Source organism: Nomia melanderi, chromosome 7, assembly GCF_051020985.1.
Source record: "Nomia melanderi isolate GNS246 chromosome 7, iyNomMela1, whole genome shotgun sequence".
Classification (NCBI taxonomy): Eukaryota; Metazoa; Arthropoda; class Insecta; order Hymenoptera; family Halictidae; genus Nomia; species Nomia melanderi.
The window spans coordinates 2,756,714-2,783,715 of NC_135005.1; the positions used below are offsets into that span (position 1 = coordinate 2,756,714).

General features: G+C 32.2%; 2 protein-coding genes across 9 annotated transcripts in view; both read left to right on the forward strand.

Annotated features, from left to right (window-relative positions):
• Positions 1 to 27,002, forward strand: part of Nmdar2 (glutamate ionotropic receptor NMDA type subunit 2) — a 466,012-nt gene that overhangs the window by 79,261 nt on the left and 359,749 nt on the right. For all 8 annotated transcript variants that reach the window (XM_076369021.1, XM_076369016.1, XM_076369024.1 and 5 more), the window contains one exon: positions 15,407 to 15,481. The gene's annotated coding sequence lies outside the window, so the exon portion shown is untranslated. The remainder of the gene's footprint in view (positions 1 to 15,406; positions 15,482 to 27,002) is intronic.
• LOC143174692 (uncharacterized) lies at positions 26,519 to 26,941 on the forward strand. Its single transcript, XM_076368971.1, has one exon. The coding sequence runs from the start codon at positions 26,519 to 26,521 to the stop codon at positions 26,939 to 26,941; it is 423 nt and encodes a 140-aa protein (XP_076225086.1).

Genomic DNA, 27,002 nt, shown 5'->3' on the forward strand with positions numbered 1-27,002 from the left:
GAACCGTGATTACCAAACGCAAATAGAAGACCGATTCGTTACTGAAGCCCGTCTACAGAGCGTCTTCAAAAGAATGCTTAACATCCTGCGCATATTCAACCTCTAGCGAAGCTCGACTCGTTTGAAACCGGCTAAGCTGTAAAAGGTAGCACAGACGTTCGAACACAGATGAGTTGTATAGATAGGTTGCCGGGTGATTTTAAGCTATTTTTACCCGAAGCTTAAAACAGTTTCCATCGGCCCGCCCCGCGTTTACACCCTCGTCCAATTTCCGTCTGCTCCTGAAATGGAAATGTTGTTCTCGAACCTTTGATACGGCGCGTGGCACCTGCGCTACCTTGCAAAAGGACATCTGCCGTGTACAGATGCAATTTCGAGAACTGCCGTTCTATCGTGTGGCCGGCCATCGAGCAAAAGTGACTTCGCATTGTGATGCCGGTCCCCTACTGGAAACCTTTATTATTTTGTCATTCATCTTTTGATTGTTCTATTGTTCTCGCTTCGAGTAAGATTAACGTGCTGACTGCTACGGTGATCACGGGTGACCGGCGCTTTGGAATTGCTTGAAAATAATTGAGACCGTTTGTACAAATGATTGAAAATGTCAACGTTACAGTTCTCAGGAGGAGGAAGAAAGTTATGCAATATTACGTTGAACGTTATGTCATAATGATGTCATCTTTCAATCGGTATTATGGATGACTACTTGCAAAAAGAAAATTCCACTTAAATTGTATACTACAAAATAAGAATAAAATGTCGGTGGTCACTAATGACTTTACTGTTAATATGGTCAACTTGAAACAAACTCAAATAAATAAATGAAGTAAGAATAGAAAATACAAATTTTTTAATTTTTATGACTTGCAGCGTTTTCTATGAGAACTTTTTAATTACAGTATGTAATTAAATAGCATTGTTACATAAAAATAGTGATACTAAGTAATTAATAATTGTTCCTATTTATCTTTGCTACAAAAAAAATAGGAATATAAGATATTTAATATTTTCGTTAACTCCTCCTATTGCAATTTATTGACAGGTAATGTTGTACAAACAGACAATGTAATTCTTCTTAGTTTCATAAAATAATAAGTAATTTAAGAATTTACACTGTTCTGTTTAATTATTTCAGAATCATTACTTTCTTTTAAATAACACTTATTATATTTTTACTTTCAACTTCATAACGTAGTAATATATGTTACTATTACATTTAGTTTCTCATTCCATAAATTCCTACACACAGTATCCTCAACATTACAAAATCGATTGCATGTTTTTCCAATTATTAAATTTTTATATATATTAGCAAATAAAATAATAAAACATTTAAGTATACAGGATAAACCGAGGTAAATCAGATCACACGATGAATAGGATTGAATCAATTTTTTGTTTCTTATTTGATAAAGGAAGATTAAGTAATTCTTTCCTGCTTTTGATTTGATCCTCCTCGGTCTACCCTACATACATATATACACGATTGACGTTTAAACATTAATACAAAATCTAACGTACGAATAGATAACATAACAATATGCTCATTGAAGAAACAATCACGGTCGTCTTTCTATATTTCTCCTCCGTAATTCTTTCAGAGATCGTTCATTATTTCTCTTTCATCTCATCGTCTGGCCCGTAATTTTTTCGGGACGTTTCTTCGATCCCTCTAAATCGTCGTATCGACGGGAACGTAAAAAAGTTCCCAAAAGAGTACGCTACGGAACGTTGTCATAAATAACGCAGCGGGCAAAGTACGGCGCAAATGACAACGCATTAATCACGACAGCGCGGGTACGACGGAGAAAAAATGTTGAGCGTCCGGCGAACGGAAATATGTATGAACGAACGAAAGAAATCAGTGCCCACATTTTTTGTCAGCGTTCGCGCATGGACGCGAGTTCCTTCGTGCAGGTTGTACTCAGCAGTCGCTCGGATCAGTAATTCTCAAACGTAAGGATACCCCTTTGTGGCCGAGAAATCGGTACGGAAAATCGGGCGAAAAAAAGGAACGGTACGTACCCCGTATTTTCCTCACGATCTTTTGTTTGAATATTTCGTGAAAAGGTTTCTACCTAGAATTGTCCCGCGATGCCTCGCTGGATGAAAAAAACAGAGAAAGGGCCCGGAAGACGAACAAATTTCAGCAGACTTTAAGCGACTCCAACTAGAACCTCCTTGAGTCTTGCAAGGAAAATGGACCGTGTATTGTTTCCGTGCCTTGTAAATATTTTTTCACGCGGTCCTTTTTTCTTCTAAGCTGTGTGGTGGGTATTGCATCACAAACAACCTGGAATTTGATAATTATTTAATAAAAAATTGTAGTTAAATTTCCTATCACAATAGTTGATTTTTTTAAAGATGTTTGAATGAATATGGAAAATTAGGGCTTGGAATAGCTTTGTTGCAAATGAAGATGTGTAATTTGCGATGGTCGTTAATATATTTATATCAAGTTGTTTTATAGATTGTTCTATTTGCAAATATAAACATTAGATGAAAAAATTATTTTTCATTTGGTGAATTTTGAATATTAGAACTGAAGTATCCATCAGAATGAGGGGTTTCAATTTTCTTATTTTGCAATTATTGATATTTTCAAAGTATTCGATATCTGAAATGCTTTTGAAAATAAATAGTTTTGGTTAAATACTATAACAAATATCTGAAGAAATCGAAAAAATATATTGTTACGATTTTCATAAACATTACATATCAATCCTAATAAATACCTCAATACTGTTGAAAATCGTAACAATATATTCTTTTCGATTTCTTTACATATTTGTTATAGTATTTAACTGAAATTAGTTATTTTATATAGCATAAATATAATAATAGAATATTCATTAATAAAAACCGATTGCTTTTAAAAGAGTCAAAATACATTCTAACTTAAATAAAACTAAAAGAGGCATTTCCGATTATTCATTACCTCGAATAAGCGTGGACAATGCGTATTATCTAAGCATAACGATTATGATGATATAAAAACTTAATTGAATTACTTTCATGAAAAAAATGCAAGAAGACCCGCAACACATGACAATTAAAGAATTCAATTTGCAGATGGTGCTGCAATATATTTTCACACTGAGAGACGTTGCAGCGGTTATTGCGGTGCAGAAGAACATTCTTTTTTTTTGTGAACCGTCACGTTCGACGTAACCGCCAGAACTCCATTCATTTAAATTTTTTCCGTGAAAGCGCTGCCAGGTTTCCATCGGGGTGAGAAAGCTATGACGAAATACACGGCACACGCACCCGCCTCCATGAGTCACTGGACACTTTTACTCTGTCGACCATGAGTATCAGAACATTTGACGATTCTAGAATAATTACGATATTTAATAAATACTAGTAACATTTACTGGTTTCTTTATGTTATACGAGATCAGATGAAATTGTATTCAATTACTGGGTAATACATTTATTATTTCAATAATCATTTATTGATCATTAAAACTATCTATATATTGAGTTAAATACTATTACTTTTACAAAATATTTCGGTATTATTATTTTTCTTATAAATTACAACGCAATTCTCTGTATTGTGATTTCAACAATTCATATTTAATCATTTGTTAACTTGAACTCTTTCAAAGACATTATTCTAGATAAATGAGTTTTAATGTTTTAGTAATATTCAGACAATTTTTTAGATAATTTTTTATACATGAACAAAATACGAAAGGATTGATTTATACAATACTTATATCACAATTTATATTTCTTTAAAGTGGTTAGGTGTTTATTGATGTATACACGATGTTTGCGTTTAGTCATCGATAATAAATTGTCATGTTGTAGATCTAATTGGCTTAATCGTTTCCTCATGGAAAAAACAGTCCGTGTCAATTTTTAAACGAAATTTTGTACGGGAAGGTAAAACTCCCTGTTGGAACGACATCTTGCTTTTCTCCACTTCTTCATCGCGTCAATCAGTGTTCTAGGTCAGCCTGTTATTCTCGCAAAAGAGAATCGCGGTTACACTTGCAATATCGCCGCTTGACGAAGCGTATGTGTCTGGCGCCGAGGAAAAAGTAAATGCCGGATTGTCGAGGAAAATTTAATTGCAATGAGTTGGTGGTACGAGCGGAACGCGGCCACCCCGAAATTGAACTTCAATTACTGTTCAGGACATTCAGCCGAATTGTATTTGTGACGAGAGATTGGTTCTCTGCTGCTCAGGAATTGATATCGTTCGATATGTGATCACCGTAAACTTAAAATGGAATTGTTCTAGTTCGGTATATTTGACAATAGAAAGTACAGCAATGTCCATAGAAATTGCAACACTTTAAAAATGCTAATGTTCTTAACATAATTCTTAATTGAACAATAAATATCTGTGATGACACTTTGACTGCCACGTCACCCGAATCCGGTTACAGTTTATATAAACATAAAAATTTATTTATTGAAAACTGCTTCGACTGTATAGGAGTTTTAATGAGTGTTTATTCGAAAGACAATGTGTTAATGAGTATTAAAGGTTTGATTTATATTAGAGAAAATGCAATCAATTACAATATAGCACCAAATAGTTCAAAATAAGATGATAGTTTTATACAGGTGGATGTAATCAGAAAATTTAGATGAATGTTTGTTCGTTTGTAGTTTGAACGTTAATATTCTTTTATTTAATAACGTAAAATAATTGATCGAAGTACCAAAATCAATTTAAAGTAAACATGTAAATCAACTTTACAAATTAATATGAATCAGATTAGTGTAAAAGATGCTAAAGGTTGAAATGAGTAAAGTGAAAGATATGTGAATGATTGATGTTAGGAATTAGTCGATAAAGAAATTTTGAAATTTCCAACTGTGTTAATTGTAACAATCCTTATGCAATATATACTATTTTATTTCATTATTGATGTTTTATAAATTATTGATCATTTATCTTTAAAGATTCAAATTTAAGAATACTCCAATGTCCGTCTGTATACGTACATTAAAATTGCAATAAATTAATTACTATTACAAAATTAATTTTAATCTAAAATGAATTTTCTTAAATACTAATGAATATTCATGACCTTTCGATTGGATGTTCTTGTTCAATCTGGTGTACGCCAAATGGTCTTGTCTGATATTTATCGAGTAGAATGTGTACGATGCTATCGATTTTGTAAATTAATATTTATTTTTAAAACTGATGAAACTCAGAATATTTTTAATAATTATGAATTGTAAAAGAGAAAATACTGCCAATATCTATTTTTTTTCCTTACTCCTGCATCCCATTAATATTCTCTGAATATTCCGGTATATTGCCTGCCATCAGCGTTACAAATTTATATCATATTAAAAATAATTAAATTTCTGAGTTTCATTTTTTTATCCAACAAATTTTTTTGCCTAAAAGAATCTTTAAAAATGTTAACAAGTAGTGAATTATTAGTACTGAAAATTGTTTAACAAATCAGAATTACAACAAAATTCCCAATTAGTGTATAGTGTACTCTTGCACAAAAAAACCACTTGTGATTAATGGATTTGTAATTACTCTTCTAATTTCCTCTGAGGTTGAAAGGTTTAATTAAATATTGTTTATACAATAGCGTTCATTTTGTTTGTAAAAGTGGAAAGTGTTTCAACAAACATTGCGTTCAATATAATGTAATGCTAATAATTTGATGACTTTTCTACAATTTTCGAGAGCATTAATTGTACCGACTTTATTATTTCTTTCATAAATCTTGGAAATACGATTTTCATTATTTTTACTACTTTTACACAGTTTGCAGTTTTGCTGGCCGAGTTTATACTCGGTTGCGAGCAACTTCTACAGTACATATCACGATTTCTCTTTGTAGACAATAAGTAAGAGAAGTTTTACATACAATTCCAAACTACATACTAGTTAAACCACATTGTGTTGCCGTACTCGCGCATTCTACAATTCGCGTAGGACTAGGAAACGATTAACAGAAGTTCTGAAAGGTGACAACTGGGATTCTTGTGCAAATTGAACCAAACTTAAACGAAACCTTTGTTACAGCTGGTTATAATATTTGGAAAAGTGTCGACTGGTGGCTGTAGTCTTCCAAATATAGTTCTAAATAGCATTGTTACAGGTTTCACTACGAAATAAATTTCTACAAATAATATCATACATATTTAACCAATAAGACAGTGATCGGGAAATATTTTACAGAATTCAAATATTGAAAATATTCAGATATTAATATCTTGTGAATTGAATTTTTTACAAATTTTCATTTACAGTTTCGCTAGATAATTTATATACTTGATACGCAATTCATTTTACGACGATAGATTGGCGTGTATTATTGTAATGTTACGTAATTGTGAAAGTGTCTAATTAATTTTGAACTAAATTTCATTTTAATGAAAGGAGATATTTATCAAATTAAGTGAGCGAATTGATGGTGATCAATGTTGCTCACCTCGAGAGAAATTTAGATTCATTATCACTTGCCTGCATTTCATTAAATAACTGTTTCTTCACTGAATCACAGACTTATTACAAGGAGAATATTATATACAGCGAAAATTTATGTTTTTCAAACAGTTTAATTAATCTATCTAAGAAATACCACTGTTTTACTCATTTTTCTGCTTAAATATTAGCTTAGGTTCTTATAGATGTTTATGTGGAAAGTATATACATATTGTAATGTAACAAGAAAATTTTGATTTTTGTGAGTGATGGCATTATATTCGCAATTCCAGGCATAAACAATTCATCATTTTGTGATCACACCATACAAATTAGAAAAACAAACTCTTTGAATTGTGTCACAAAACGATGTCTCCTCCGGTATAATAATTTTACAGTAGTAAAAACAATGGTTCGACAGTGGCTTGTTGAGGTTCTATCATTTGTTATCAGATCTGCAAACGTTCAAATTCGTTTGATGTTGTAGTTTCAAAGCCTATTCATAAATCTAGATTACGCTTGACGTTGTTGCAAGCCAAATGTTATCTGGGTTTTGAATTTGGTTAACAAGACTGACCTATCGACTCGATAGGTACAGCAATGTCTAATATGCAGCATTAAGGGCGCGATGCTCCGCAAGGGATTAATACAACCATAATCCCATGAATTGCTACACTTGAAACTTCCAGAATCCGACAGAAATTATCCTCTGGACAGGTTATAGGATGTAACATTTCTGATATCGTAGTCTGATTGTAACTTCATACGTAATGTCTCTGTAACTGCATGTTGGATAATGTTGTGGATAATAAATTCTCATAGACAGGGTGAATCGTTTAATCGTGTCACTAAAATTTATTTCTTGAGTAAAAAAATGTTCGAGGCAAAAGTTATTTGACATTACGTGCTGAAATTAGGGTTGACGAAAATACGGTTGATATGATTTGGGTTAGGTCTAGGTTGATACCAAATTGAATGATTGAAATCTTCGTCTGAAATATTTTGTTATGTGATATTTACAAGTAAATTGAGGTAGCACGGCTGAATGAATCACACTGCATGACGAGGTTTCGGAAATTCCCAGAAAATAATTATTATTCGTAAATAGAACACTGTATTTATATTTATTTAATGTGTGAGAAATTCTGTTGAAATTTGTTTTATGAGGTAATAGTGTTTAATTTAAATGAAATATGTTTATGCTAAAAAATAGAGTGGTGAATTAAATAATTCAATTAAAAATGAATATTTATTAGAATAAATAAATGTATAAGTACTTAAATAATAAATAATTATTTAAAATAAACTAAATTGAATACTTCTGCCGACTGGTGTACATGAAGAAATGAAGAAGCATTTCACTTGGCCGACCAGGCGCGTGCACATTCTACATGTTAGTCCAAATATTGGATGTTCTACTTCTTCTGTCAAATTACAGAATGTTTTACTTGCTCGGGAGTTACCAACGTTATTTTCCTTGTTTAATTAATGACCAGCTTTGTTCTATTTGTCTGACCACCGACTCAGCTTCTACTGAATATACATGATCAATGAGACTCTATTACACCTGTACCATTAGCGATGATCGAGCACTACTTGCTTAACCAGTTACTCGTGCCAAATATACCACTGCATACAGTCATTTGTTTGATCATGAGTTGTATTGTACTAATTTATTGACGCTTTTCAATTTTATCGTATTTTTCTAATCACAAACTTTCTTTACATTTTGTCTTACCTAAATATGTTTATAAATTGTTTTCTGTTTAGATTTAAGATACATATTACATGGGTAATGTGGAGATGGTACACAAAATTTATCTTAAGTACTACACCTGTCTTTAATAATAGAAAAAAATGTTGAAGAAAAACGTGCTTTGACTTGGAAAAGAAAATATTTCCATGACCAGGTGTTTTATTTTTAAAGAATAATTAAATTATGTTATGTTTTGCATCCACATTTTTTACTATGAAGAACAAGTGAAATATTTAACGCGATGGTGTTAGCTGAAAACTCTTTATAAAGGTGATACAAAATTTATAGAAATTGCAAATTGTAACATGAGAAAGTAAATTGAATATTTTCATTACCAGTTTTTAATACAAACTTCTTCTCTCGAATAAATTTATGAGGAATTATCTGATATCCATACAATTATGCTTGCAATGAGTAAAATTGCTGAATAATAAACAGATAAATCATTCAAATTCCGCTAAATGTTATACATACAGAAATTTAAATTAAATTTTTTTTAAAACACACGGTGAATTACAATAAAATGCTATTTTCCATGCGAGTTCATTCATGCCCTATGTGTAAACATATTATATTTGTGTGTGAATATTATTCATGTTTTTGCTCCTTTTTTTATAATTCTATAAAGTGTTTTTTCAGAAATATTCTAGATTCTGTATTACGTATTGAATTTTGCAAGAGAATGTAAACGTGCGTAATTATAAATATTTGAAGGATGTTCGTGGTTTCTTTAGGACGTAGATCCTCATTCTGTAATCTAACTTCCTGTACTTTGGTTCCCGAAATCTCCAGAGACGTTAATCCATCCTACCAGGGAATTTAGTTAGATTCCGTTCACACATTGTGTGTTCGTCTCATAACTTAGCAAGCAAAGTACGTGTGTACTTTGTAACTTCATTAGACTGGCAACTTATCGGCCACAAGATTACGATGACTCAAAAGCCAATTCTCTGTTTAAACTTCGTCACTACTGCTTTATTATCCGTTGAATAAAGTTTTAAATTGATGAAGAATTATTGATAAAACGAACGTTGTTTTAAATGAACTTTATTTAATTAATGCATTCTTTCAACTAGGTTTTCATTTATTATTTTCATGTCTCACAAATGTTAAATACATATTGCATAACATACTGGATTGTCTAACAAATTTTCTATAAACAAGTTTCACTGTTATTTTTGTTAACGATCGCACATATTTGGAAAATGTTACATTGCACGGTTGTTCAACTGTGCGATAAGATTTCATTCTGGCAGGGACATTTTAAAGTAAAACTTTCAAGTGTATTGTACTGCTTTATGCTCAATTGAACTCACGTTGGGTTTCTCTGGAAGCTAATTCTCGTTATCCATGGTAGATTGAATTTAAAGCAATATTTGGACAACTTAAACTCCAATACTGTTCACCATTTTCAGCACATGTTCGTGTCTTGTACTTCTATTTATTTTATACTAACAATTAAATGATACTTCTCCTGCATAGGTTTAATAACATTCAACCACATTGCTTTCTGAATTCTCTTCGTCTCGTTTTTTCCCTTTATTTCCTTTCTATTGACTTCGTGTCCTTCTATTTATTATTTGATGTAAAACTTTTTTGATAATCGTTACAATTTTTTAAGAACAAAATGTGTCTTTTAAATAAAAAATTGCATTTATCAAAAAATATAAGTTTCCATTCCTCTACTTTGAATGAACATTTTCTTTATCGTTGTATTTTTGATTCGCACAAAAATTAACAAAAATATTTTTATATTTATACAGATATATTTTATGTTCTTAGAAATATTATACATACTGTTAGAAATAATTAGTATCACGAGCACCATTTTGAACAGATTCAAATGTTAAAAATATGTGTTAAATGGAATATAATATTAAACATTAAAGAAAGTCTTCAAATAACATCATAAACGTTAAGAAATATTTTTAAATATTAACTCCAGTGTATTTCTTCTTAGATATATGTAACGTTATAAGTATTTGTGTTTATATTTTACAGCCAAGTTTGTAACGATTTCATACTTCAAGATTTGAAAACCGGTAAAAATGTTGTGCTTTGTAGTTAATACGCGACGTAGCCGAAAGAGTTCGAAGAACAAAAGTTTCTCATTGTCACACTGTACTTTCATCTCTGTAACACAAGTTGAAAAGAATTTCTTCGGTCATTTCTTCCACTTTTCTTCACTCGAGTTGTCGATGTAGCTATAAGTACACATACAATGCACACTTTGGTATTTACATTTCGTATAAGGAGTGAAGTACAATGAAGAGCGATTATTGTATTTAACAAGTATTCTTGTCTACGAAACTGTTGATACTTCGCTTTCCAATATTGTCCAATTCAATAGAAATCGATTTCTCGTATTATTGACTGCGTTACATGAAATAAAAATCAACAAAATTTGTATTACGTCTTAATACAATTTGTATTTGTTTGCAGTTTGTTCTGTACTGCATATTATAAGACATATATAATATTTATAATAATGCGAAAACCATTATTATCAAGAAAGAAATGTGATATTTATTATAAAACAATCAACTAAGTAATTAACAATAATAATGTAGTAATGTAGTAATATAATAATATAATAATACAACAATATAACAAGATCACGAGATAACAAGATAACAAGATAAAAATATAATAATGCAGTACTAAAGTTTATTATAAAAATAGTTTGGAGTAAGTTAATCTTACAATAAAGTAATATTAAGAATCCATCACAGACCAAAGGAACAAGCAGAAATAGATTCATTTCAATAAAATTCGCCAAAGAACACAAATATATAAATACAACTCACTATTCTCGGCGCAATATTATTTTTGGTAAGTTTACAAAGACAAAACAAATCTCGAAATCTTTCTTCCATTAAGATCAAAAATGTTTCAAATGAAAGTTACAATGGGCAACGAAGTAGGCATTCTCAAACACTTAACAAACGTACATACATAATTCGCTGTCTAATTATAAATAACCTCAAGTTATTTAAGCCTCTCATACATTCAAGCGAATTTGGTCGTGGCCGCCAGAAGACAGTGGAAACAGCCACATTTCAGCCGCACATTTCAGAATGGCATTACCAATTCGCGTAAAATACAGCCGCGGGCTCGGAAAGGTGGCACGAACTTGGCCGGTAACGGTTTACGTTTCGCCTGAAATTTATTCGCTGCGCCCTAGATCGTTTCCAGGGGTGCACGGGATGCGCCGCGGTGCCCGGCGTGCATCAGTCCCTGTGTTTATTTCCTGGCGTTGCGGTTGTAACAGCGGAATGGCTGTCGGTGACCGGTGAAACGAAAAGCAATGCCGCCCCGGGTCAAGACCAGCTAAAGAACTTTCGGAAAAGGATTACAGTAAACAGACGTTACAGTGAAATGTTTCTGAAAGCTATCCCAATGGATCCTCTCTCGGATGGATGGCGGACTAATGGAACCTCGTAAAAATGATATACAGGGAGACGCCGCTTAACGCGCGAGATCGCTCGAAAAAACCAGGCACTAAATGAAACAGCTTAAACCAGGTCACTTTGACACGTAAATAATAGGGATAAACGAAACTGGACAGTGGATAAAAAACATATCATTTTTATTTGCGGTATTTTGTAGCGTGTATCGGGCAAGTAGAACGATTTAGAAAATCGCTACAAGGTGAATCAATGGAAAATATAGAATTCGAAATACTGCGTTATAAGACTGTTAAAACTGCAGAATCAAATGGAGTAGTGTTATATCGGATGAAAGGTTTTTTAAATATTTCGGGACATTGTCCCATCAATCAATTTCTGTAGTCACGTTTATGACTGAAAACGTCATTTTGTTTCCCTTTGTAAAATGACTTTTAACGGTATTTTTATCAAAGGTATAAAAGAAGTTTTTAAATTAATCATTTTGATTTTATAGTAGTATCTTACAATTTTGTATTTTCTTTTATAATTATCTAATTAAATCGAGATAAAATTATTTTATAGTTATTTGCAACTAAAGGCGAAGGTGTCTTGGTAAAAATAGTGTTAAACAATATCAAACGTGTATCAGAAGTTTATTAAAGTGATTTTTGTTATAACTGGACTGCAGAGCTTTATGTAAATTCAATTTTTGGGAACACAATCAGAAAAATGGAAAATAGTTTTTCCTAAAAGAGACTACGAAAAGCACTACACATTGGATGTTTTATGTGTTTTATCGTGTAGCGTGGATTCTGTGCAATTTTACATTTTCAAGTTTCACATAAATGCATAAAAATCCGCAGTCTAGTCATAACTCTTTTGTGAAGCTTTAAACCAGTTATGTTTGTTCAACGCTTTTTTTAATTTAAATTCATAGTATATACTACGTTTGATAAAATCAAGAATACTGTAAAATACAGTTTATATCAAACACTACCATATTACGTACGCAATGCGTACAATGTACACTTTGATTTACTGAGATCTTTTCTTTCATTTATATTATTTTATTCTTATTGTTTAAAAAATCGTATAAATGATAAAACAATAAAATATGTTAAAAGTATATGTTCTTTATTTTGATTAATTATATTTAATTATGTGATGCGTCTCGAAACTAATATGTGTCGACAAATGGCTTTAATTGCAGCAATTATTTCCGGATATTATTCAGGAGAAAGGTGATTATCACGTGATAGAACCGCCAACAAGGCGCTTTAGATTTAATTGGGCACTTCAGTTTTTGTCGATATTACGGCATAGTTAATTGAGATTATTTGATGGCGGTGAAGTAGCTGTGAGTATCGAAAAAGCAATAAAGATTAATTTAAATTAAAGATGTACCTGAAAGGAACAATGTATTCGAAAATAAATGAGAATCTTCTTCCTTATGATATCACAATGTACATATACAATATATAATTTAAAATACTTTATCGAACTCTGTCAAATACATTTAAGATACCCATATAGTTACTAATCAGAGTTTATTTTGTAATAGTAAATATATGAAAGAAAAAAAGCTGGTAAATTTATCAGAATTGTAATATTTGTGAAGAAATGAATGTGAAAATTAATTTCTTAATGGTTCGCTGCAAATATCTTTATCCATATGGAAACTTAGAAATAATAGCGTTCTAGGAATATAAGAATAGGAACGGAAAAAAGTAATATGAATATTTATTTTCAACCACGTTATTTTTTATGATATTTTAATTCTTAAGAATTCATTTCTGAGCTGCATGAGTTAGGTGATGTTAACAAATGCTGTGGAAATCAGTTAAAAATGTTATAATAGAGACCCACATTTTTCAAAGATATTCGTGTAGTGCACATGAAACCATGTCTGGAACACTATCAACTTGTGTCTTTTACACAAACTGACTAAGAAATTTTAGTAGCAAGTCTTGTTAGATAAACTTATACATCGAGTTACACGATTAAGCGTTAGAGCATCAATTCATTTAAGGCTCAGAGCCCTTAATTGCCACAGGTGCAACAAATCGACCAGTTTCAGAACCACTGAAATGTATAAAGCTTAACCGAGTAAAGCCTTCCGGGACGTTCACCCTGTAATACGTTTGCAGTTGGAATGTCAACTATAAAATTCAATATCTGATCAATGACTAACACAAAAGACACAAATAAGCAAATAAACGAAAAGGGAATTAGAAACGTATAATTTTGCGTTAACAAATTTTACTTATTTTCTGTTTATATTACGTCATTGTTGAGTTTTTAATAAATAATACTTTTATTTAATACACAAGACGCAATTTAAACAAACTGCAAGATTTGTAAAATATGAGGGTAATATAATAACAAAATCGTTTCCCAAACAAAATGGAATACAATATATTAAATACGTCGATATATATTGATACGTACACATTTTTCTAACAATCGTAAACAATTATAATTAATATCTCGAGAATAGTTTATACCAACCATTTGTGTGTGTGTGTGCGCGCGTGTGTTGTTTTAATAATATTTCGTTGTGCGTTATAGCAATATATAAAGCGGTTTTCACAATGAGGTTAATATTTATTGTCCACATTTACAATGTTTACCTGATAATGAATATATAAAAATGATGCTGCTCCATGTTAAATAAGTGATTTTTGTGTAAAATAAAATGTTTGCTATTGTAATTTACAAAAGTTAAAATTAAAAGAAATGTATTTTCCTCGTCATGGATTTTAATACTATATTAACATTCACCTAAAAGTAATGTTTTTACAACAGTGTGTATCTCATATTAGCATTTAAAATAAATACATGAGTGCTAACATTCTCCTGATAGTTATATAAGTTAAACATGTTGAATTGTGTAAAGCCAAGCATCAGACAAACACGCGATAAGAGGTATCGTTCGATCAGATAAAGCGGATGGAATTATTCATGGTCAGATAATCTGAATAAAACTTCCATTAATCAATTATGTAGATTAAGGTCGTCAGTAATCGAATAAGTAGAACTAAACCGGTGCAATTTAGTCGATTCTCGTTGGTTGCTGCTATAGTGGCGTAAATCCCGTGATTTGTCAGGCAACTGGTGTAGGTACCGCTGTTTGTCCGACAAGTAGTGTAGATAGTACCATTAATCAGGCATCCAGTACCTACACGGTCCGTCCACGAGCAGACATGTACTTTACGGTTTGTCCTTGGTCAGGGGGATATTGTAAAGTTCCTGATTTATAGGACGAGTAGTATAAAGTCTACAGTCTATAATATAAGTAGTAAGGTCTGTCTTCAATGATCCAAGTAGTATGGATTAATCCTTCAACTCGTAACATTGATCAAGGTGATCATTTTAGTATTCTTGCTATATTTGACAGTTCTTTCTTATTGAGACATAATATGATGGTTTTTGTATATCTTTATTATTGGATAATTAAATAAGTTCGTACGGTTAACACCTTGCGTTATAATAACATGTCAGGTTCGTGATAAAGATTTTGTACAGGATTTATCAAACATAAATATTATTCGATTCCTTTCAATTCAAATGAAATATTATTCTTCTGTTATGTTTTATTATAACATAGAGTAGACATTGGCGTAAAAATGCCTAGAATTTGTTTCTTTTTGTCAATACATTATTCATTGCATATTGAATAAAATAAGTGCGTGTATCGATTATAATCAAAACATGAATCGTAAGACAAGGGGTTAATAACCACTTTTTAGTGCGATACTATATTACATATGTTTTAAATGATATTATATATGATTATACAACTTTATATTACATATGTTTGTGCTAAATACATTTTTGTTTCAGATTTTACCTGCACTTGGCTTCTCCACTTGAGCAACTTCATCGAAATTCGCACCGAACACGTTTTTGATGCATCCTGTAAGTAATGACACTGTGTAATTGAAACTGAATGATTGTATAATATTTCTAAATTTTTTATTTATATAAGTAAACCTTTAGTAATTCAAACTTTCTATTGATTTACATAGTAACGAGGCATTAAAAAGGATTGATGAAGAATTGACATTTTAAAAATATCGGAAACCATTAAGAATGATCTATTAACCCCTTCTCCTACAATACCGATGCAAACTCGCAATGAAAATTTTCAATCGAATTCGTCAAATCTGAGCGTTATTTATTTTTCATATAAACGAAATATTACCTGTCTATTCTCAATTTTTAATGTTTAGAGTAAACGTTGACAAAGTGTAACTGTCAAATTCTTGTCTTTTTCCAATAAATTATTAACGGTAAATCGTAGGACAAATGGTTAATAGCTAGGACTTATTCTATATTTGAAAAGATAATTCATCCTAACAATTCATTTTAACAATTCATCATAACAATTTATTTTAATATTATTGTTATTTACATAACCCGACATCGTTATTAAATCTAATACCTTAATACTTAGCCAATCGAATGGGTAGATCTCCTATTTTTCCCTTAACAACGTATTGCTATTTATTTTATTTTGTCTTTTGTAATAATAAAAATAAGTAAACAATTAAATAATAAAATAAGTACGTCTTGAAGTAGGGATACTTTCAATTCAACAAATACTTTTCTTGCTTTTGTCAAACACAATTTTTAATAAAATCTGTTGAATAAGTTAAATTAAAGTTATTGGAAAAGGTTACAGTTATGTTCTTTTAGGCAGTTGGCTAAGTGATAATAGTCAACGCAATAAAAAACTTCAAAAGCAGGTAACACCATATTCTGGGAACACGATGAACATTGTGCACCACTACAGTCTACTTATAATAAACAGTCAGCTAATAGACATCAATTAATTACTCGTAGTATAAAACTAAATGAACCCATGAATATTTAACTATACATTAGTCCAGTAATCAAAGTCTGTTGAATAAGTTCAATTGAAGTTATTGGAAAAGATTGCAGTTATGTTCTTTTAGTGATAATAGTTAGCATAATAAAAAAGTTCGAAACCAGATAACTCCACATGCCTTAAACAAGACGAAAATCGTGCACTACTGTCGGTGTCAGCATGAAATTCGAACTATGGAGTCCCCCGTCAAAATGTTTAACCTCTCCAACCGTTCAATGTCTCGTCTGGGTTTTATCTTACTGCCTTTTTAGTATCATCGTCGTCTTCATATTTCTAAGTGCTCGCTGCTTATCTTTACTTCCTCGGAACGTCATTCTCACCGGGTAACTATTTCAGAAATCGCGGCGCATGCATCTTTCCGCGTCATTCATTCGAGTTCTATAAAGAAAAAACTTCTCGACCTAACGATAAAAATTTCCGCGCGCACTATCGGCGAGGCATCGAGTCCCCTAAGTGATTTTTATTCAAAGAAGATTCGCGAAAAGAACGGATCGCCGGTTATCTCTTAGGGAATACATTTGCCGAAAGATATTTGCCGGTTATGCTCTAATAAAATTTTTATCGCCGTCTTCATTGACGGTTCCTTGAGCTATTCGCGAACGTGATTCTTTTCTCCGCGAGAAACTCGCATGCCTATGTTAACCCCTTGCCTTAGAATTAAGTGCCACGCACTTCGGAGCGTTTATCTTCCAAAATTTTCGAAGGCGTGTTGCACGCGTTACAAGTTTTATTGTGTTATGTAGATTAGATTGCTTTGAAATGTATCACTCTGTAGAAAATCATTAAACCTTTGAGTATTAAGCAGAGCGAACGGATTTCTCCGTTATACTCCCCAAAAGTGCTAATCTGTCGGTTCGTAAAATTAAATTAAGAGTATTTATTTGTGTGGTTATTTCTTATGCAGATTTTGTAGGGTTAGAAAGTAACGTGAATATATATTCTGCATTCTATATTAACATATTTATTTTATGTAAGGCACGTAATTTTTATAACATGTTTTTACAACGACGACTGAACAATGAATGAATAAAAACAAAAGTTATTTATAATGTAATATATATATATATATGAAATATTAATATAAGATATTAAGTTGATAAATCCAATACTATTCTTATAATCATGTCAACCGTCAAATAAGTAAGTAAGTAAGTAAGTCAGTTTGATCTATGAGCTGTAGAAATTATATTTCTGAATAAATACGACTGAAAAAATTCAAGAAACTTAATAAAACTATAATAAAAATATATGCAAAATTTTTCAATTATAAAAAAACATTCAATCTTTTTCTACAAAAAATTGTAATAAATCCATTCTTTTTAAAAAAAAAATGAGATTCTCCCTTTACTCTTAGCGGCGAAGTGTTTTCAGCTTTGAACAATTAATTTTTTTACTATTTCTCGAATTTTCAATGTGATTTCAATGTGTAAACACTCTTTGGTTATGCGAGGCAGATCGCATTATTATCTTGAAACAAAAACTGATTTGAACTGCTTGATAGAACTATTTTATCGTTAATAATTTGGAAGAAGTAGAAAAGAATTTGTAAGTACAGTAATATTTCATTTACATGGGAGATATATAAATAACATTTAGATTTATTGAATTCAGTTGAAAATTTTCATCTCGAAACTAACTGGATGTTATAAAAGAAGAGGTTAAGAATGATCCCCTGGGACAGAAACGTTGGTGCAAAAGTCAGAAGTGCCGTATTCGTATGTTACACTTTTCGTTGAAAACATGTTTTAAATTTGTTGCTTCACAGCAAGAGCTGTTCGAACTTTCGAAAACGCGTTATTATTGAAACACGCGTCGCTCTTTTTCTATTGTGAGACAACTTGTTATAGATAAAGGCCGACTCGTTGAACACGCTTTTTGAAAACATTGAACACACTCTCACGGGCAAATAAATTTCATTAAATCCTGCATACAAGCAACTGGAAAACGCTGCGAATGTAAAACGTGCAAGACTTGCGGCCGTGTAAATACGTGTTATATTGGGTCAAACTTTTCTCGGTAAAAAATAATGTGAAAGTCGGTAATCTGCTTTAGCTGAACTGCGTTCCATATGTGAAATACCGAGCATTTGAAACACATAAATGTGTGGCCAGCGGAACGTCATAATGTTTTATGTGACGAGTTGAAATAAGCTGATGAATGTGAAATGTCTTTTCCTCGAAACGAAATGTTAACCACGCCTGGTTTCTTCTAAAAATTATGAATCAAAGTAACGATCATATGATTCAGAATAGAAAGAAAAATCAAAACAGTGATCATATGGTACAGAATAGAAGAAGAAATGAAAACAGTAATCGTATGATTCAGAATAAAAAAAATCAAAACACTGATCATATTATACGGAATAGAATAAAAATCAAAAGATTAATCGTATGATTCGGAATAGAAGAAAATTAAAATAGTGATCATACGCCTCAGTATATATCTTCTAACGATTAATTGATTTCATTAAGTTAGATTTATAAAAACAATAAACAAATTAAGAATTTATGAAAGTAGACAAATGTAATATAATTTTCTTGCTAGATTATGCGAGGTTTCAAGTATTGGAAGTGGTTACATAAAATGAATGGAAATCCATACTTCACTACAGTTTAAGATCAAGTCTGGTGATCGTGGAACTTTATATTTTAGAGATGAAAACTGATTATAAACTGAAATCAATTATTCCGACATCATCTAATTATACAACGTGAATTCTTGTATATTAAACTTCTTAAGTTATGTAGTTAACCACTTCCACTGTGCCGAACTTTGATGAACAATTTCATCCTTTTATCGCTACGATGAGGTGCTGAACAAAATAAATATTAAATACTTCTTCTAGCGCCTCCTTTAAGCCAAGTTTCAATTCTTCAAACATTAAGCGAATTCTTTAGTGTTATTTCATAGTTAGCAAAAGAAATGTGCTATCATCTACAATATATCGTCGCATGTATTATAATCGAAACTAAAGTATTTCTTTCCCGTTAATTCGTAACAGATGACTTATAACTAAATAAGAAAAACGAAATAAAAGAAAACAAATCGCCAATGATATTTAAAATTGTACTGCGAATTTTAAAATGTTCATAATATAAATAATAAATATTTTGTAGTACAAACTTAAAATACAAAGAAGTGTGTACATACAAAAATAAATAAATAGTATTCTTATTTTACGATAAGAAAGCAGAAAACATTAAACGTGAAGTTAATAAATGAAAAACTCATCCTTATTCCGATGTTCAGCGGGCAAGCGATGAAAATTGAAATTCGCACGTAGATCCGCAGTTACTTATAATAAACATGCAGTTAATAGAGGTGAATTAATTATTTATAGAGTAAAACTAAATGAACCCATGAATGTTTAACTACACATTAGATCAGTAGTCAATCGTTGGCTCGATGTCACGATTTAACATTAAATTTTCAAACGGCCTGAATACTTTAAATCCTGTACACTGGCGAGCAACCGATGAATTGAATCGTTAATGCGCCAGTTGCATGTAATATGCAGTCAACCGGTGTTGTTTCAATGAAACAGCATAATCCACGCGTGCGTATTGTATCAGTGCCGGGTGGTGGAAGCGGGTTAGGCGTATACGTCTCTTGCAAGGCCGTGTAGGAGGGTGCGTGAGTCTAGCACATTGAATCCTCTACGAGAGAAGTTCGTAGCTAGCGTTTCCCTCATCAGCCGACCGAGTTCATCGTTTAAAGCACCGTCCGCATTAATCTGAACGAGGCTACGAGTAATTAACCTCGGATATACTTCTCTCGGTTTCCGCTGTTACAACGGAGTGAGATCAGAGCCGAGAAGGTTCATGAAATCTTATCTTGTCGTTTCTATAGAGAAAAAACAGAATTCTACAGCAAACGTATGAAATAATTGTCATGATCAGAACGTCGGCTATAAACTATGTCTTGACAGTTGAACGAGAAGCGAGTGGATTAGATTTTTAGGTGGCAGAAACGAAGGAAAGCAGTTGATTGATGAGATTGTATTGAACTGTAATTATTACTATTATATTTTAATAAAAATAGGTAGATATTATAATTCTTTGAGCTTGTGTTATCTTGATGACTTGTTATTATTTATTGTATATTTTAATTATTCATAATTATCAATTGGACGTTGAACAGTTGAATTCTATGCATTTTGAATAATACTAATTATACATATAAAAGGCAATAAGTTCATTAAACTCTTATTTACTTAAAAGTTAATTAAATTATTTTAGAGAAGTATAAACGTTTACTTAACTTGCTATCTAACGTTTAAAGTAGGTGTAAAACACAATAGTTGTTTTTCTTCAAGTAAATTATTAAAGCTACAATAGCTTCGACACGACTAGTCGAAAAAGAAATCATAAAGTGTGTTCTATTCATAAAATCAATCCGTAAAAATATATATTACCTATTATCGGACTAAAGCATCTGTCTACAACACATTAACATCTTCAAAAAAACTTTTTACATCCTACCAACCGAGTAACACGTACTTTTTCTAAAGAAACTAAATGTTATCACATTCTTTATTGTTATCACAATTCCGAAGATCAAATTAGAAACTGTAAATCGAAACTGGCATAATACTGAAACCCTGTTCCGTCGAGTGGAAAAACGCAGTTACGCTAGAATAAGTGGAATCGATGCATCCGCTCGAGAGAAGGGTTTTCGGACGCACGAAATTAATGAAAAGCTTTCGAGTATTCAGCGCCGAGGGAGGTCAACGAATTTCTGTTTACCGTTGGAAGAGCGTGGAGTACAAGTTCGATAATTTCTTTCACATTGAAACGCGATGGAGAAGAATCGAGCACGTAACCTGCCGCGCATTGTTCGATTCGGGCACATTAACGCTGGGAATCAAGTTCGCGTGAGATCGCTGCGCTCGAGACGAATTCCAACTTCCAGAGACGCTTTTCCTTCGCGCGACACGGAATGCGACTTTAAGTAAATAAGTCGCGAAATTGAAATCAAGGTGTTGAATGTACGATCAAGGCTCGGTGTTTACACGTCTGAACGTTACTCAGCTGATAGGTACGGTGACGTTTAATCGAGATCGGTTGATTGAAAATGGCAGATAACCTGGAATTATGTTTATCTGCTGGTAGATTCTCAACTTTTATTCCTAACAAAAATATTGTCATTATTAATTTTTAAGTATGGACGTGAATTTCAGCAGTTATCTCAGGTTCGACGAGTATACACGTTATCTTAAAATGCAAAGTGGTACTAATTTTTTGTCAAGGATCAATTTTTTATTTTTTCAGATAAATGTATAATTATTCTTCGTTTTGCTTTAGTTTTTCGTTAAAATATATTATAAATTCATTTTCTTTGCGCTTGATGAGTTTACACTTTATTTTTCAAATTAAATTCCGCAGTTAATTAGTTCACCTTAAATCCAATCGGATTATGTGACGAGCTGTACTCCAATTAAATCTTTTTACCATATAAATTATATAATCGGATAAAAATGTTTACTCTTTGATTTTACGTGATTATTTAAAAATTTAGTGAAATTGCTAACTATACTACTCCACTACTAGGTTATTTAAATCAGATTCCATTGACACTTGCGAAGGTATTTAAACATAATGCAAATGGGTTAAATACGGAAGTCTAAAAACTACTAGTTATGGAGCAACTAACAAACAAATTTATTGTATTTATTTATTTTTACTTTTTTAAATATCTCTACTTAGCAATAGTACCAAGCATATAACGAACATTTCACTTGTTTCAAAATTTATGATATTTTATGTAGAGGACTGTGAGACGCACGTCCATACTTAAAGTAGATGTAGATATAGTCCACAGAAATTCAAATTTTTAAGAGCATACTTAGGAAAATAAGATTATGATAAAAGTATGATGGAAAATTGTTTTTCCCATAATATATTATAGAAAACATTACCTTTCAGATATTTTATGTGCTTTTTCCGCATTGCGTGCATCCTGTGATATGTTGCACTTTCGAATTTCCCATAAATTCATAAAAATCCGCAGCTTAGTTATTGCATGAAATAGAAAAAACCAATGTTGGATAAAAGTTATTCGAAACAACGAATAAAGAATGAAAAATAAATTCTATATGATTATTGTTTGCGAATGATGAATAATTAGTATATTCGTTGTTTAATTTATATTCGTTATTTTGAATAACTTTTGCCCAACGCTGCAGATAATAATATAAGAAACGTAAATGACAGTGACTTTCTATCAACTATATTTGTAAATGTGAATATGAAATGGGGAATAATAAATGACAAATTAAAATTCCTCACACGAACAACGAATAACTTGAATAACAAGTACCCAGATAACGATTAATTATTTATTCGGTTTGTTATTCAAATAAAGCTTTATAATTAAGTTTTATTTGAATAATTTCCAATATTGAGATAAACCACAGCAATTTTAATGGTATGGAAATATGTTGTAACGCATTCGCTACCAGTGTTACATAATTATGACTCTGAACACGTTGCATTCCGTTTAAAGAAAGGTAAATATTTTTCACGTGTGTGTTTCATTTGAAGTTAAAACGTATGGCGTAACACAAAATTAAAGTGAACTGAATTTCTATTCGAAATCTTATTTATATTTTCATAAAGGAGAAGTGTTGCGTTTCATAAAATATTATAATAACGAAGACCGCTTATTGTGGAAAATGCTAATAGAAAACGTGTTAAGGTCGACGTCTTCGGTAACTTTATGTATGCATATTATTACTACTCAGCTGTACATAATTTCGAAATACCCATACGAAAATGCTTAACAGCGTTTATTACATAATTTTATGGTATGAGTTAAATTTCTTATAGTAAGCATTACAGCTTAATGTAATACTTATTATTATTTTACTAATACAGAAAAGACGATGATGAAAACACACACAGAATAAAAGCAAATACAACAATCAGAAGGATACACTAATTTTAAATATCAGTTATTACTTATATTTATAAGTAGTTGAAGTAAACTTAATTGAGCACATCGACGTAATTTGGCACTGCTGCTCCAAATTGTACATCGTTGACCCAATTCCAAACCCTGCTGAACAGATCTACATCCTACCAAAATTTTGGCAGACAGAGATTTCTCGAAATCAAAATTGACAGACAGCAGTACTATTCCACTCTGTTAATCGATACTTCCTGTGAAATCACATAAGTTATTGAAAATTAATCTAATAAGTCTAATCATGCTCCTCTCACGTTGCGTAGTGACTCTGCTCTTCTTTTGTTTTTAATTAGTGTGTAATTGTTACGAACACATGTAATAGTCCCTCTGCCTTGGTTTCCACGATATGTGTTATATAAATTGAACATTGGACAATTGCAACACTCATCGGGACCCGAATGTTGTAATTATTGAATCATTTCAACTCTAAGAAACGAAGATTTTAGCATGGCGAAAAAAGAGAAGATAACACGAGTCAAGGAAAAATAAAAACTGAGAGTCGAAGCGTTCGGCAACATTAAAGGCTTGCATTGAACTTGAGATCACCAACTCAAAAAGTAAACTCTTTTTTTCACTTCTGACGAATAAAACTTTGACCATCATGTTTGTTATATATTTCTGATTAAAATAACGCCGAACGTGATAGAATTACGACCGTAATTACTTGTATAATAGGCGATTAAAATTCCACATATAAAAAAGTACTGCGAATAGAAAAGAAAAATGTCAATATCATCGAAGTTTGACAATGGTCAAATTATGTAACACTATTCGATGCCGAGGGCTATGGTGTGATAAAAGGAACCTGTTGGAGATATAGTGGGGATGATGACGTCGGAATTATGAAGAAGAAACCGATGTAGCAATTATCAAACGTTCTGTTACGTCACAGCTCCGGCTCAAAGGACCAAAAAATGTTACGTAGGTAGCGGCTCCGGCTCGAAGGACTAAAAATGTGACGTCGCAGCGTGACAACTTCGATAGTTGCATGCCCGTACACGATTATTAAGGCGGATTTAATTCCTCGGCTGGGGTTGTAAATCCCAGCTTTAACTTTAGGTCTCCTTAATACTCGCGACGCTTCCATTTCCAAATTTCTTCAGAAATCGACTGATTCGATTCTGATCTCTGAATGAATGAGATTAGACCACCGGTTTCTTAGTATACTGAGAACCCGTTTGATGTTGCGCGTTTCGAGACGAACGAATTCTCGAATTTCGAATTGGATGCTTCTTCGGAGTGTGAAGCTGGAGTTGTCCCGATAGAATCTCGTTACTCCGAACGGTTGAGTGTCTGAGAATCTGATCGGTATCTGCTTGGTGTCTGAATGACAATTCGTAACTGTCGTGACTGATTGTCCCGAACGATGGACTTGATGAATGTGTGAATGAATGAAATCTCGTCACTCCGAACGGTTGAATATCTGAGAATATCGTCACTCCGAACGGTTGAGTGATTCTGTGTTAACTGTGTTTCTGACTGTAACTGCGTAACAGATGATAACTCACTGATTTAACTGTTTGTCCCGAACGATGGACTGAATGTGTTTGTCCCGAACGATGAATTTAACTGAGTGTATGATTGAATGAATGATATCTCGTCACTCCGAACGGTTGAGTATCTGAGAATATCATCACTCCGAACGGTTGAGTGATTCTTAACTGTGTTTCTGACTGTAACTGCGTAACTGATTCGAGTGCGATCCTGTAGGTGTTTTTGTACAACACCTACAGGTTTTGTATCGAGTGCGCTGATTGGAAAGTCAAAAATACCCAATTGGCGCATAATTCCAAAAATCGGGGGCGTCTTGCAGGATGCCCTTTGGCCAGCCCTCTTGGTGCAAGGGTGAGGGCAATGGCCACGTGCGAGGGATCCTCGAAGATTTGCCGATGTCTTGGAAATTTTCTCCAAGTTGATTCGTGTCTGGTTAAACCATTACGAACGAGGTTCGAGTCAACACTTCGGAAATTCCCGGTTTATGATATGGTCGGTTGTCTGTACGAACGAAGTAAAATTCGAAAACTATTGTTTGGACATGCGCGAATTAACTAAATGATTTTATCATGGTTTAGGGTGAAATTACCCCTTGTAACAAAAATAAATAAACTGAGTTCGAAAAAAGCTAATCCCGAAAACAAATTTGTTGGCATGTCCATGTCATAAACGAACCTTCAAGGATTTTCGCCGTTTTATTCCGTATCGGAAGGAACACGTTCACTGTATTGTATTATGTAGCCTATAATTAGATTAAATTCGGATTTATTGAAAATAAATCAAGCATATATATTCATTACTTTTAGCGCATCACGAATGATGTCTAATGATAAGAAAATCTAAATATTTTTACACTTTGGGAACAAGAGTGCGATGAGTGGAAAAACCGCAGTTAAATTTCGTTTCTATAAATTTCTACCGTTCAAAGTACATAGCTTCGATGAAACCTGCATTGATGATTTAATATAACCCATTAACTTTCTGACCCCAGACTAAATGGAACGCGTACCATTTATTTTGTAAAATCCCCAGGCACCGCGTTGCAATTTATTTACAGGTTACCCGCGTTTCACAATGTTTCTGCGACTCCCCTTCATTGTCAAATTGGAACATATCACAAAATATCAATCCAATTTAAAGTATCCTCTTAAAATATTTTCTTCTTTATACTTCACTGACATATTACAATTTTTAAGCACACTATAATCATTATGTACATTTAACCTGCGTTTTTTAAGGAAAATTAAAATAATCACCTGTTCTGATAATGATGAGAATTAATTTTGTTTTCTAATTTGTTAATTTGATCTTTTCCTGAAAATATTTGGATATTAACTGATTATTATTATACAGAAAGGACTTATTTGATATACACTGCCGCTCATGGAAGTATGGACACTTCATTAAAAAGTTTTTCTTGATACATAATTATTTATGATTTGTATAAAATATGTTTATATCGCGATCCCTCTATCTATTTATCATATAATATGTTACTAGTATCCCATTTTAATCTACATATATATATTTATTCCAAAAAAGTTTTTTCTCTCCTTATTTTACGTTCGAATCCAACCGAAAGAAACTGATTTTTAATAAACAAAATGGTTTGTGGAAAACCCCTAAGTGTGGAAACACGTTCGGCCATCGTTACACTTCATCGAGAAGAATATTCAGTTCGTAACATTGGTGAAAAATTTAAAATTTGTAAATCAACTGTCCATCTGACTATTCGTCGCTATAAAGACACTGAGAGTCTCCAAGACCGTATTCGGCCTGGTTCTTCTAGATCAACTTCTAACGCTGACGACAAACAAATTATGCTTATGAGTAAGCGAAATAGAAAAATGACGGCTCCTGAAATTACTGTGGATTTCAATCAGGGTCGTGAGAAACCGATTACCGTTAGTACAGTTAAACGCCGTCTTCAGGAGGCTGATCTTCATGGTCGCATAGCGATAAAAAAAACCATTGCTACGACGTGGAAATTGGCTGAAACAACGTCAATGGGCAAAGGACCATCATAATTGGACAGAAGATCAATGGAAAAATATGCTCTGGACGAATCCAAATTTGAAGTCTTTGGCC